Source organism: Gallinula chloropus (genome assembly GCF_964237585.1).
Source record: "Gallinula chloropus genome assembly, chromosome: 1".
NCBI lineage: Eukaryota > Metazoa > Chordata > Aves > Gruiformes > Rallidae > Gallinula > Gallinula chloropus.
The window spans coordinates 28,214,805-28,227,897 of NC_140085.1; the positions used below are offsets into that span (position 1 = coordinate 28,214,805).

Below are 13,093 nucleotides of genomic sequence, written 5' to 3' on the forward strand. Positions count from 1 at the left end.
GGGTGTGGGGGGGTGGGGAAAGAGAGACTATTTGTCCTTTGTGAAAGTGAGAAAAAGCGACAAGGTCTGGTATTTCACAACAGCATTCATTTCCTTGTCCCCAAACAGAAGATAAAGATATCCTTGCATAGCTTCTGTAGAATAAACTGATATAGTCAATGTTCCTTGCCTCAGCCTACTATATTCAGCAACCTTTACTCCTTTTGTGAGTTGATCATCACCCTCAGTAACTCCTCAGTGGTGAAGTTACGGGGTTTCAGTCTGCCAAGCACTGGATCATCAGTTAATAAACTTCTCAGTTTATCTTAATGCCTTTTATATTGAAAAAAAAAAAAAACCCAACACGGAAATAGACTATACAGGGCTTCGATTTATAGCTACATGGAGCTATACTTACTGGGGTTTTTTAAATATTGGGCCTCGACTCCTTTATTTCAAGGTCAGATAGGCTCCCAAATTGATTTAGTTCAGAAGGTATTGAATAGAGTGTGATGTCCAATTTAAAACATAAGAAAAAAGTAGAAAAATTGGAGCAGCACCTAAAAAGGTAAGAATCTTGAAGATACTTCCTACAGAGAAAGATTCAAGGAATCATGTTTGTTGAGTTTAGAGAAGAGAAACCTATAAAACAAGATGATGATCCATTTCTGCCCATGCCCATTAGGGATAGGAAAACAAAAATCATCTTAGATTGTAGCTGTAGAATTAGGGAAACCTTTGAGATGGTGAAATGGTCAATTTGATTTCATTGGAATGTTATGCATTCTCCTTCGTTTTTAGGTTAATACAAACAAAATCTCCTGTTACTAGATCCTAGCACAAAGTGGATAGGAAGGCTAAATAACCTTATATTGATAAGGTTAATAGCAATATGAAGACACTTTAGTATAATACCTTAATATCCGATTGATTAGTTTTCTTCTGTCTATTCAATAGCCTTGAATTTCATTTTGGTAGCAGATGTGGGTGTTAATTCCCAAGGTGTTTCAAACTGAAGCTAAAATCTCCATTAATAATCAGACTGTTCACTACCAGGCAAAACTCACTTAAGGCACCTATTTTGAGCTAATGACAGAAGACTAGATGCTTAGACTTTGTGTCCTAATGTTTAGACTGTACTTCTTCCTGCCTTTGTTAGGCCGATACAAAGAAGTGTTGCAAAATCCCATTTAATACACAGTTTTGGGGATGTTCACACTTTGTTTTCTGATTCTGATAGCAGACCTTAGAATTGTTTTGGGTTTGGGGTTTTTTTTTTGCTTCTTTGTTTGGTTTATTTGCTATTAATCCTAAATGCTGTGATCTTACCATGACTCCTGTTCTTTTATGCACCCTTGAACAGGTATCCTCACCATCCTCTTATACAAATGGCTGGGGGACAAGATTTACTTACAAGACAATGGAAGAGAGAGCTCAAAGACAGCCTCTGAAGAGGCTAGAGGTTTCACCCCAACGAGGTCCTGAAAGATTGGCATATGTGTCCAATGATTTTCACTATGATAAAGGGATTTCAACTGGCTTCTCCATGAGGTATGGAGATAGCGGAAGATCCAACAGGACTGTCCCACCAAGATATGCTCGGTCTGAGATTGTTGGTTACACTCTTCGTGATTCAATGAACAGAGGACGCTTTTTTAAGAGACATTCCCATATGGAGGCTGCTAATGATACTGTCCCTAACGGTGTCTACCCCAGGCCCACAGTGCCTCTGTACCATCAATCAGGCAACAGTCGCAGTATGTCCAACCTTTTAGAGAAGGAGAACTACCTGACCTCAGTCAGCGCAATGGAACAAGTGAGATCACCAACTTCTTCCCATTTTGGGTCTCAAAACAAGCAATCCACAAGGTCCAGCTGGTACCAAACTACTCTCAGAGGCACACAGACCAGGAGGGAGGCTTCCCAGCAAGCTTCCACAACCAGTGCCACTGCAGAAATAGACGGGAAGAGGTTGCCGTTGACAGCTGCTGTGGCAGCAGCAGCGAGAAATGGTTTTGTGCAGAGTGAACAAGTCACCATCAATGGATCTCACCTAGGGTAAGCATAATGCAGGAACTGCTTTGGTTCCGGGGTGTCACAGATGAAAGGAACCTGTTCATTTAAAAAGAGAAAGTAAAGTGACATCTTGCAGCTCAGCAGCCAACACAGTGTATGAAACATCAGTGTGGAGGTAGATTTGCTTTAAAAAGTCAGCTCCCAACGCAACAGAGTAAAGGGATAAAAAATGTCCAGACTTCTGCTGAGGTTTGGGACACCTCTTTTTCCAAGAGTTGATCAGTTTTATGAAGAAACATGAATTAGTCACTTTTCAATTTACAACCTAAGTCACAACACACAGTAACGTGTTGGCAAATTTTGTGCTTATGAAACTTGATGGTTTCAGCCATGGTCCTCATGAGAATAGGTCAGTGAAGCAGCTTTTGGCAGACTGACAATTTCCAACTAAAAATCCTTCACTTTTTCTAGGAAACATTTTAGTTTTCATAAACTTCAGCTAAAACATGGGCAGAAATTTCTCTTAGCAATGTAGCACTATCTGTCCCTAGAACAAATATAAACTGCTCTGAATCCTAGGATGCTAGAGCTTCCCCCTGCCATGAAATCCCAGAACCTCTGAGAATGCTATTGTAATTTGAAGACCTATTGGGTCCATGGCTGAAATTCTCAAACTTGTCTCCAGACTTCAGGAAAATTGTTTAGAATCTTAGAAACTTTTTTTTTTCCCCCTTGAAATTCCCTTCCAGTGAAGATTTCAGAATGCCTAAAATTGTTTCCATTTTCAAAAGAGAAAAATTTGTCAGTTCTGAAATGCCCCTCAGGAGTGATTTTATTTTTCTTCATTTTAGAATCATTTTTTTCCAGAGCTTTTAAGGTTCAGTGGATAAAACAAACAACTTGGTAAACCGTGTATCGTTACTTTCACTGTTCAGTGTGGTTTTTGTTGTTTTATAATCCAAATAGGATCCCAAGTTCTTATGTAAATTAATCATGGTGTAATTTAGAACAGTGCTATTAAGAAATTTCTCTTTTTCAATAACTGTGTAGCTGTTAAGTTCATTTTTCTGAACGCCACCTCTCTTCTTTTTCTAAATTTGCTACTCTATGAGCTGAAGCATCATCTGATGTCACTGCTATGTACAGGTCAGATATTTTCTATCATCAACTACACATTGTATGTTATGATAACATTTACAAAGATGCATGGTCTTATGCCCACATCTGGTCTAGATTGAAATTTTCATCTCTGGGTGATGCAGGAGTTAAAAGATCTGATATTAGTGATGTGACTTTTAAGTATTCAGTCTTTCCAGCAAGCATGTGAGAACTCACAGCAGCTAAAGGATCGGGAGTAGTAATGTTGAAAATAGGTTACCTAGGAAAACTTTGTTTCTCAGTAAGACAACTTACAAACAGCCATATATCCCATTGATTTAATCATTTACTTTAAGCGCATTCTTGAGTGCATTTCTCAGCCACAACCAGCAATTTTGATATTTATTTTTGTGTAGGGGCACTTTTAGTTCTTCTTTTGCAGGTGCAGGCTGGAGTCTTTGTCTGCCTGCACAAAAGTGTTATTCATACTTGTAGATGTAAACATCTATCTTCAGTCATTGTGCAACTGTCTTGCTTGAGACCATGCTGAACTCCAGGTAGAAAATTTGTGACCTAATGGAAATCATTTGACAGCTTAATTCCTTAAATGCCAGTTGTTAAGCTCAGGTTTGCTGGAAATTACAAAGGAAAACAATTGGAAGTGCCATGAAAACTTCCGAAGTTCCTTTTTCAGATGTTTACAACTTTAATCGGACTCAGTACTTCTGACTACTTAATCCACTTCACATATCTTGTTTAGATTTTCAAATATCCTAGGTTCTACTTTAGTTTCATACCTAGATTTTTGAGGGAGTGAGTGGCTTTTTATTCTAACCATAATTTTAAAAATGTCTTTGTAAAATATATTAGTAAATAGGATGGTGAAAAGCAGCATGTAAAATATAATTCCACAAGAGATTAGCACCATTAGGGTCTTAAATGACAAAGAAGAAATTATAGCCATTTTAGCTGACTAAAGTAATGATTTGTTAAATATTATCCACATACATTATTACCGTATTCAGACATCTAAAATACAGATTTAATGACTCCCTTGTAATTCTTGTCACTGAAACGGCTTGATGCAGAAGTCCTATTATGGTTGTGTCACATTCTGGTTCATCCACACCTAGCTACTGTGCAGTTTAGTGTAGAATTAAGTATTTAAAACACAGTATATAACATTTTGCTTTGGGGTATACACTGCTGTCAAATCAGAGATGTTTCATTTGAGTCCATCATTCCACTAGTACTGTAATAATTCCTTCTGACAAGACTTCTCAGTTTAAGAAGTTAGAAGAGACTTTAATATTTCTTGTCATTTCTCATTCTGTTTGATTTTAAGGTTTTATTATCTGGTACACTGGTGCCTTATCTGTTGCTCCCTTAATAAGGGAAGTGGGGGGAAGAAACCTGTGTTTCAGTAATTTGATTTTTTACAGGAATTTGTCATTTTTTCTGTAGATCACAATTTAGGTCTTTCCAAGGTTAATTAAGAGGATGTAAAATAGTTGCTTAAGGTTAAAGAGAAATAAACCGTGTACGACATTTCAAATGTATATAAAAGCATTTTCAAACATTCTGTAGAAGATTTAGCTCATGCTATGAAATCAAAGTGGAAACATTGGAGTATAGAGATGCTATGTCTCTGTCTTCTGGTATAGTGAGACAGTTAAAAGCATCCTTATATCTGAGGCTTAGGAGAGAGAGAGAGAGATATTCAACCTGTCTGAGAAGCAGCTGCTTACAGAATCTGACTTCTAAATGTGCTGAGAGCTATCACAAAATGATTGGTGTGTCTGTATCTCCATAATGTTATATTCTGGCAATTAAGATGAAGTCAGAACTTGTCAAACTATTGCCGCAATGTCCATTTGCTTGTTGTCATTACACAAGCTGATCAGCCACACGGCTGTTAAGTTTGCTGGTAAATGGTTTGAGGGCATGATAAAATTGTGGCATCAAATTCTGTTTTCACCAGAGTTAGGGAACTGCAACTTTATCAGTACCACTGAAGGTCAAAGATTATATTACATCCTTTATTGCCACCAGATAAAATGTTAGTGAATGGTTTCTTTTATCCAATGTGAAACAAACCTGCTGTGGCCGCGCACAACAGGAAAGAAAGATTTTGGCTACTGCATGTGAAGGAGTATGAGTCAAGAAGAGATTTCTCTGGTGCATGGTGGCCTCCTCTTAGACTGAATGCAGCTCTGCACATCCAGTGCTTAGAAATTTGGTCACTGGCTGTATATGTGTCAATCTCAACCTGGCAGTGACTGTTGATGGACCTTTACTAATCAAGGACATCCTTGGCATCCTGAGGATGAGTTCCCACATAGGGTCTCTGGTATCCCATGGGGGATCAGCTCATGCAGCAATCTTGAACTTAGAAAGTGCATGGGTAGAGTCCTTCTCTGCTGTTAGTCACTGAAATGAGTCATGATTTAATACATCTACCACTCTGTAGAAGGTAGCTGGTTTTGGTCAGAGGCCTCCAAAGTTATCACAGGGGCAACAGGCTGGTAGGTATGCTCACAGGTGCACATAGATAATGCGGCCACAAAACCTGATTAAAACCCAAGCTTGAAAAGCCTGTTTTTCGTTTCCACTTAGAAAAAAGAGGAAACACGATCTGGTTCTTCCCCATTACTCATTGTTCTAGGTCTTACAAGTAGTGTCTTACTGATCAGTACATGCAACTTGCAACTTAGTAACTGCTTTGTTTTTAATTCGGGCTGAAGTAAACTCTGAAAATCTGGAGGCTGTAGGCATTGCCAGGCCACAGCCCAGAGTGCCAGAGGTACGAACAATAGTTGTGCCTAATTTCACTTTGATTTAACCTCTCCATTCACATTCTCAACACACTGTCCCCTTCACTGCATCTTTGCCTTGCACAAGTGTGCTTTAGCACCTACAGGTACTGTGTATTTGCTCAAAGCACCAATGTAGAGGAGAGAAGAGAAGAAATAACATGATTTATACCACAGACAGGTAGAAAACTCGGGGTATGGGGCTATAATTTAATTTGCAACAGATGCATTGAAGTTGTTAATTTCTTCACTGTCTTTGCAGCCATACTAATTGTCTTCCTCCAGATGTTGATTTACAGTGTAGCCAGTAGGAAAAATTCTAACAAAATCCAGTTTTGCCTCAGAGATCATAAGTTCATCAGACATATTTTTGGGAAAAGAGGCAGATTCCAATGCTTTCATAGCAGGATTTCCTGTGAAAATTCTCCCTGACATACCTGGTTTGTCTACCTTGCTCTTTGCATCCTGTTATGGGCAAGCCTGGACTTCCATGGTCTTTCACTTCTGCTAGTCCATTATGATGACATTCTCAGAGCTGTCAAGTTTTTAGTTTTACTAAGCACATCTTAGAAAATTATCAAATAAACCATTCTGATTCTGCTAGCTCTAAGGCAAAGAGTTATTGCCAATGACTACTTGCTTCACTGTGAGACTGAGCTCTCATCCTTGTCCAGCCAGCATGACATATAGTTCTACAAAATTATTTGGTTTAAAAACAAAAACAGAATTTTCATGGCTTTTTGCCACTTCCTCCCCCACCTCCACCTTTTTTTTCTCAGTGTGAAAAAGGTTTAAAACAAAAAGTAAATAAAAAGTCTGGGGAACGTAACCACCTGTCCCAGAGTTAATGCACCTGATTGTGCTGTGAACTTGCTTTATGTTCCATTTACTGGGGACAAAATGGGTCTGATGACCTTTCCAATTTTTTGTATGGTTGTCGAGCACAATTGTCTTTCAAGCAAACATGCTGGATGTTTGGAGGAAAATGGCCACATAGATTTATAATTCTATCAAAAATGATTTGAGGCGCGATTTTATTTTGTCCCACCTGAAAAAAGGCTTTTCCCATCTATTTCAAGGTATAATTTTTATAAACTTGAAAAAAGCAGGTACTCACCCCCACATATATTTAGTCTGTGCACTGAGAAATTGAAGAAAGGCATGAAAACGAATATAAAAAAGCAATCATGACATTACTGAGAAAAACATCAAGGTATCTTCATGATAGGTAAAAGATACTCTAATTTGTAGTTATGGCATTCTTTGGATCTTAGTCCTTCATCCACTGATGTTTCCATTTAGTTTTTGTAATTTGAAGCACAACGTGCTTCGTCCAGAGCCTCTCACTGATGCAGGACTTCCATTCATAATTTTCTCTTCCCCCAGAATATTAGTATCTATTAAAGCTTTTATAATACTTTCAGCTGTGGAAAAGGGAAAAATTACCTATGAAAAGCTAAAGATACTTGCAAAATATGAAAATCTTGCTATTAAAAATAAATCACACTTTAAATAATGATTTTTTTAGTCTTGCTTCACTATATGTCCCCTGCCTGTACTTTTAAGGAGCCCAGAAGGGGAGATGACTCTGGAGCATGCAGTGAGCATACTGAAGAGTGAAAACACACAGTCCACAACTAGGATTCTTGCTGCAGTGACTTTCATACAGCATGAGTGCTTCCAAAAAGCAGACGCCAGAAGAAAAGTAAGTAACTCTTTTTGTGCCAGTTACAATCAGGTAGAGCAAATGCTATTCTGCACTGTGTGCCAACACCAAAAAGAAAAGACACTCCAAGAAACCTTGTGGGATACTGATGTTGAAAATCCTCCCTAAAATATGCTGATGATTTTTGCCATAGATACTTTTAAATCCATGGAATGGCTCTGGTCTACACTAGTAAAATTTGGGGTTTAGAATTTTGTGATGGGAGACTTAGTATGATAGGAGGGGTAGAAATGTAGGGTAAGGATTCATCCAAACTGTCTGTTATACAAATGTTTATGACTAACTTTAAAAAAAAAATCCCATTGATTAGGAACCCACAGGCTCCTACGGGCAAAGAGCTTTACTACCCTTACCAGTTCAAAGTATAACTTAAATCTCTCTTTGTTTAGTTTCTATCCTGTCTTGTTGGATGTGGAAAAAAAAAAGTGTCTTTTTTTCTGTCCCCTTCGTAATGGTGTTTCACCATTACGTTAAGGCTGCTGAGTGTATACACACATTATCTGCCAGGCTAAACAAACACAATTCTTTCATGCTTTATGAGTAAGTCATAAAGTCTGAATTTTGGCAATATAATTGCTTCTGGCTCTTGTTTTTGACTGGCACACTTACGCCACTGGTACAGAAATATCCCGGAAAAGAAAACTCTTGCATACAATGCAAACTTGTCCAAGCTTCAGGGTTTGCTAGGACTGCACAAATGTGTTAATACAGTGTATGGATTAAGTTAAGTTACCTAGAAGACATTTAAGACTCTTAGAAGTTTTTTGAAAGGTCATATTAAAAATACTATCTTCTTCCTTTTCTTTAAATTTCACTATCTAACACAATTATTGCTCTCTTGCCAAACAGTTCTGTATATTAATGTGCAAGGTGGTTGTTTATTTCAATCTTTTAAAAAAAATCCTTACACCTGCTTTGCTTCATAATTTGTTTGGTATTATTCATACATAACCTCAGTTTTAGATCTGTATTCATGTGTATGGAGGCCAGGTCAGTGACAGCCAAACATCACCCAGTCCTCCGGTAGTTTTGCTTCAGGGTAGATCAAAGTCTGTTTTGGAAAAAATTGCCAGTACAATTAGCAGCCTTAACTTCAGTGTAAAGACTGAGCATCAGAATGTCAGAAGGTGGTTCATTATTCAAACCTCTCCCAGGCAAGCTGCCTGAGAAACAAGTGAATAAATGAAGGAGTTCAAATTGGAGCAGCCGCTCTGAAGCTGCCGTCTGTTTTCCTGTCTATCCCACATATCCAAGCTGAGTTTTTCTGTTTGGTGCCCATCAGACTCATTCATGCTGTCATTCTTGTTCCCCCTTTTTATCTGTTCAGCCTGTATTCCTTTTCTTTGCTCCTGATGCTTTGTTTCCTGATACCTGATAGTCTGTGGGTCTAGTGGCATTTTTTTTTCTTGTGAACTAGTGGTCTCACAGTAGTTTGGTGAATTTTGTCTACTAATGAAAATTTAGACAAACCAGTCGGTAGCTTTTGTAAATTTTCCCCTGCACATGTGGTCAAAACTGCACAACTTTTTTACAACAGTTATAAATCTCTTAAAATTACTGACAGAAAGTCTTAATAGATTTTTAAGAAAACCCCAGCCAGCTATGTTATCTGTGTCAAAAAGGCTTATCTACTGTAATAAAATAATTTGGTGTTCCTTCAGCGTGTTTTATGCTCCACTTACCTCTAAGATACATTTCTGTATTTCATTCTGTTAGCATCTGGGTGATTGTTGAATCAGGGGACATCAGGTCAGCAGTGCAGCAGCAAGAAACCATGCCCTTTATACACCAGAATTCAAGGAAAGGCAGGCAGGCAGCGAGCTTTCCCAGGGCATGAAGGGCAAAAGGCTTTATTCTCCTTCATTTCTTCGTGTCGCCAGCACCTGTTGGACATACTGAATTCTTTTTGTCATTAAACTTGGGACTACTCAAAACAGTTGTATCACATTTCTAAGTCTTTCACATGCTGTTGATTCTACACAAGCAAGAGGTTGTCCACAAAACTGTATGGCATTTTGAGATGCCGGAGGAAACCGGCTTCAATTGTACATGACTGTAAGGTATTTTACATAGTAAACTCATTCTTAAATGAGCCAAGGCTTGTGTATGCCACATCACAGCTCATACTGAATTCATCATTTGCCACAACATGTTGTACTTGGAAACTATTTGTACAGCTGGTGTAAAATAACATCTTCTTAATTCTTCATTCATTTGGGTCCAAAACCTCATTTTTTAAAGAATTAGACACTGAAGAGTAGTCTTTGTTAAATGTGGGTGGTTCAGTAGTTAACAAGCTTACATTGTTTAATTGTCTACAATTTGAAATTTACTAGTTTACTATTTTATTTCCAGAATGTAACAGATAAGGACTAAGTAACATGTATTCTTATTTAATACACTTTCAATGCATGCACAAAACAGAGAAAAACATTTTCTTTCCATCAGGCTGGCTGACAAGAAAAAAAAAGCAAACTTGGCATATCCAGAACAATTTACATCCAGAAAACTCAAAGCAACTTATAGATGTTCAAGAGTTAAAAACTCAAATATTCATTTCACCAACACAGTCACTAAACTACAGAGCGATTAAATGTCTTGTCAGAGAGTACAAATCTGCAGCAAAGCTGGAAGAGATTTAGTTTCATTTTCTTACATCAATTATTAAAACATGATAGCTCCTTTAGTTGTGGATTTTAACTGTGACTCATATGAAAGCCTAGAAGTTAAGAGTCATGTCCAAATAATTAATGATCCGTGCTTCAAGTCTTTCGAAAAGGACCAACTGAAAAAAGTCCCTATGGCTATTTGAAGGTTCGCTGAGGGAGGGTGGAGTTTGTCTTTTGCTGTCTCTAATTGTTCTCTGCTGTGTTTTGTTTTCCTCTCAGGTTTTCCTGCTTGGTGGTATCTCCAAACTTTTACAGCTTCTTGATGTTCAGAACGAGGACATTCAGCGGGCAGCATGTGGTGCTCTGCGAAACCTGGTGTTTGAGAACAATGACAACAAACTGGAAGTGTCCGAGCAGAAAGGGATCCCACTCTTGCTCCGTGTGCTCCGACAGACCCGGGATGTAGAGACTAAAAAGCAAATAACAGGTAGTGTTTTCTGTGCAGCCATGCATGAAGTGCTTTAAGTGGCGTGCAAGCGTTCCCCAGGAGTTACATGACTGTTTACTTAGGCCAATGTTAAGTGAGTATGAGAAAGTTGTCACGCATTCTAAGCTCTTCCTTTAGTGTGAAATTCCAAAGTCCTTTCCCAAAAGCAGACCCTAAGAGACTAAGTTGGGAGGAACTCCAACTTCCCTTCTTAAAGCTTCTTTGGGAACAAGAAGTCTGTTGGAATGCTAAAGTCCTTGATACTCCAGAAAGGAAAGTGAGGCTCCAAATAGCCATTTCTTTAGAACCACTTTGGTGAGAAGTGATTGGAACAGTCCCAGAGGTGTCTGGGGCCGTAATTACTGGCTACTACTTACACAGCAGCTCAGCCCTCACTTTTTGACACTGTTGCTTGTCCAGACTGGGAAATCTTGATGAAGACTGTCTCCCTGCACCGCCAGGTGCTGTGGAAAGAAAGTGGGTATTCTCCCCACAAATCCTACTGCCCCAAATTTCTGTTCTGAGTTCTGTCACTTCTAGCTGCTTACACCCCAAAGTCTGTCTTCCCAGGTGTGTGACAAGCAGAAAACTCTGCCCCAGGCAACACCATGGAGGGTGTGCACGGCAGAGAATTCCTGCAAGACATCTGTCTGACTGTAAAGATCATACGGTACCATCGGTGGAGTGATCTGCACTCTGGATTCAGTCTTTGCAGGGCTTATGTTTTCATCATCCTAGTTCCCATGTCCTTGAGGAAGAACTGTTAAAAAGTAGTGGGGCCCATTGCAGTTTTGAAGAAAGAGGCTTTTCAATCAGACACCCTGTATTACATATACCTCTTGTTGTACATCAGTGTAGCAGAAGGAGCGGTGGGGGGAAATGTTCACTTCTCACAAAGAAAACCCAATGCTGTGGTTACTGCCCTGTTGGCTTTACAGGACCTTGTTAAGAAATGCCCACCATTTCATCCCTGCACTCAGATTTGACTGTAGCATGTCTCTAGGAAGTGAAAGGCTTGTGACCCACATTCATTCCACTTAGCATGCAAAGGAAGAACAGGCTTAAATTTTATACGTGAAAGAAAACATTATGAATAAAAGAATGAGGATTTATTTCAAGTGATCTTTAAAGTTACCAGGAACACAAGCCATTAAAATAACAGTGCTTCTAAAGATACAGAAGGTGTCAAGCAGCCCTGCCTTAAAGCAAAGGCATGTTGAGACCTTCTGTAATTCTGCATTCTTTTAAGTATTTGAAATACTGGGCTTGCTAAGCTGGAGAACAAAGCTTTGTATTGTTGGCTCTCTTGGCTCAGTTCTACAGCTCTGCAACATTAAAATGTTTTAAAGTTTTTTGCACTCATCAGATGCAGAATTGGGTCACTTACTAATTTACTGCATAGTGAGTTGTTTATCCGGGCACAACAGTGAGAGGAGTGACAATGGTGGTACAGTGGCCAGAAAGCTCACACTTTTTTCTTTTTCTAGCAATTTATAATTTCTGGCAAGATCTTTGACCGTTTGTGCAGGATAACTTACATGGATATTGTGAATATTACCTTCTTCCCCTTCACCAGTGTGAAAATGGATGAAGGGGCACCTTCTTTCTGCGATTACTGCTTCCATTGAACTTGAATGTTTACTTATGAAACATGCAAAATATTTAAGCAATATTGAGCAGGTGTTGTAATTTGCATAAAGTAAAAGATTTTCATGTACTGTCTATCAGCTGCAAGGGATGGCTTTAAAAACACAGGAATAATGTAAGTATTTCTTGCTTCATTCAAGACCAAATGTGCAGATAGGAGGAAGTACACTGGGTTCCTTGACGAAAATGGCACTAGGGCATACTTTTTTGCCATCACTTGAGGAAATCTTCCAGCTCCCTAGCAAGCTGCAAAGAGCCCACAGCCAAAAAGCAGCCTGGTTGAATGAGTTTCTATGAGAATATTAACTTTGCTTCCAGCCACTTTCTTTCCCATCCACACTTCAAAGGTGGACATTGCAGACAGCAGGTTGCAGACAGCAGGTAGACAGTCGCTGTTAAGCATATGTTTCCAGAGGTCTGTGCTTCCAGATGGTCTCAGCAGGCACAGAGATATCTAGGAAATGCTGGAATTACTGTCCTGTACAGATTGCAGCAAAAAGGGCTGCAACTGAAGGCTTTTCCAATGCAAACCTCTGAGTGCTTTTCTACCAACATGGTTAAACACCGCTAAGCAAGTTTCCCTGTCTGACTGACGGCTCAACTACAAGTTTTGTTTCCCCTCTTGCATTGCCTTTGGCTTCCTATAGGACAGGTGGAGTGGCTTAGGTACGCATGAAACTGCACTGCAGTGCTGTAACACTTCCAGGAAGAGGTTAAT

At 39.1% G+C, this 13,093-nt stretch overlaps 1 protein-coding gene across 1 annotated transcript in view; it reads left to right on the forward strand.

Moving 5' to 3' along the window:
- PKP2 (plakophilin 2) overlaps window positions 1–13,093 on the forward strand; it is a gene marked incomplete at its 3' end in the record, with an annotated part of 41,427 nt that overhangs the window by 8,771 nt on the left and 19,563 nt on the right. Inside the window, exons 3-5 of the mRNA XM_084276918.1 lie at window positions 1,343–2,037; window positions 7,473–7,611; window positions 10,521–10,728. Of these exons, the coding sequence (XP_084133044.1) occupies window positions 1,343–2,037; window positions 7,473–7,611; window positions 10,521–10,728 (1,042 nt within the window). The remainder of the gene's footprint in view (window positions 1–1,342; window positions 2,038–7,472; window positions 7,612–10,520; window positions 10,729–13,093) is intronic.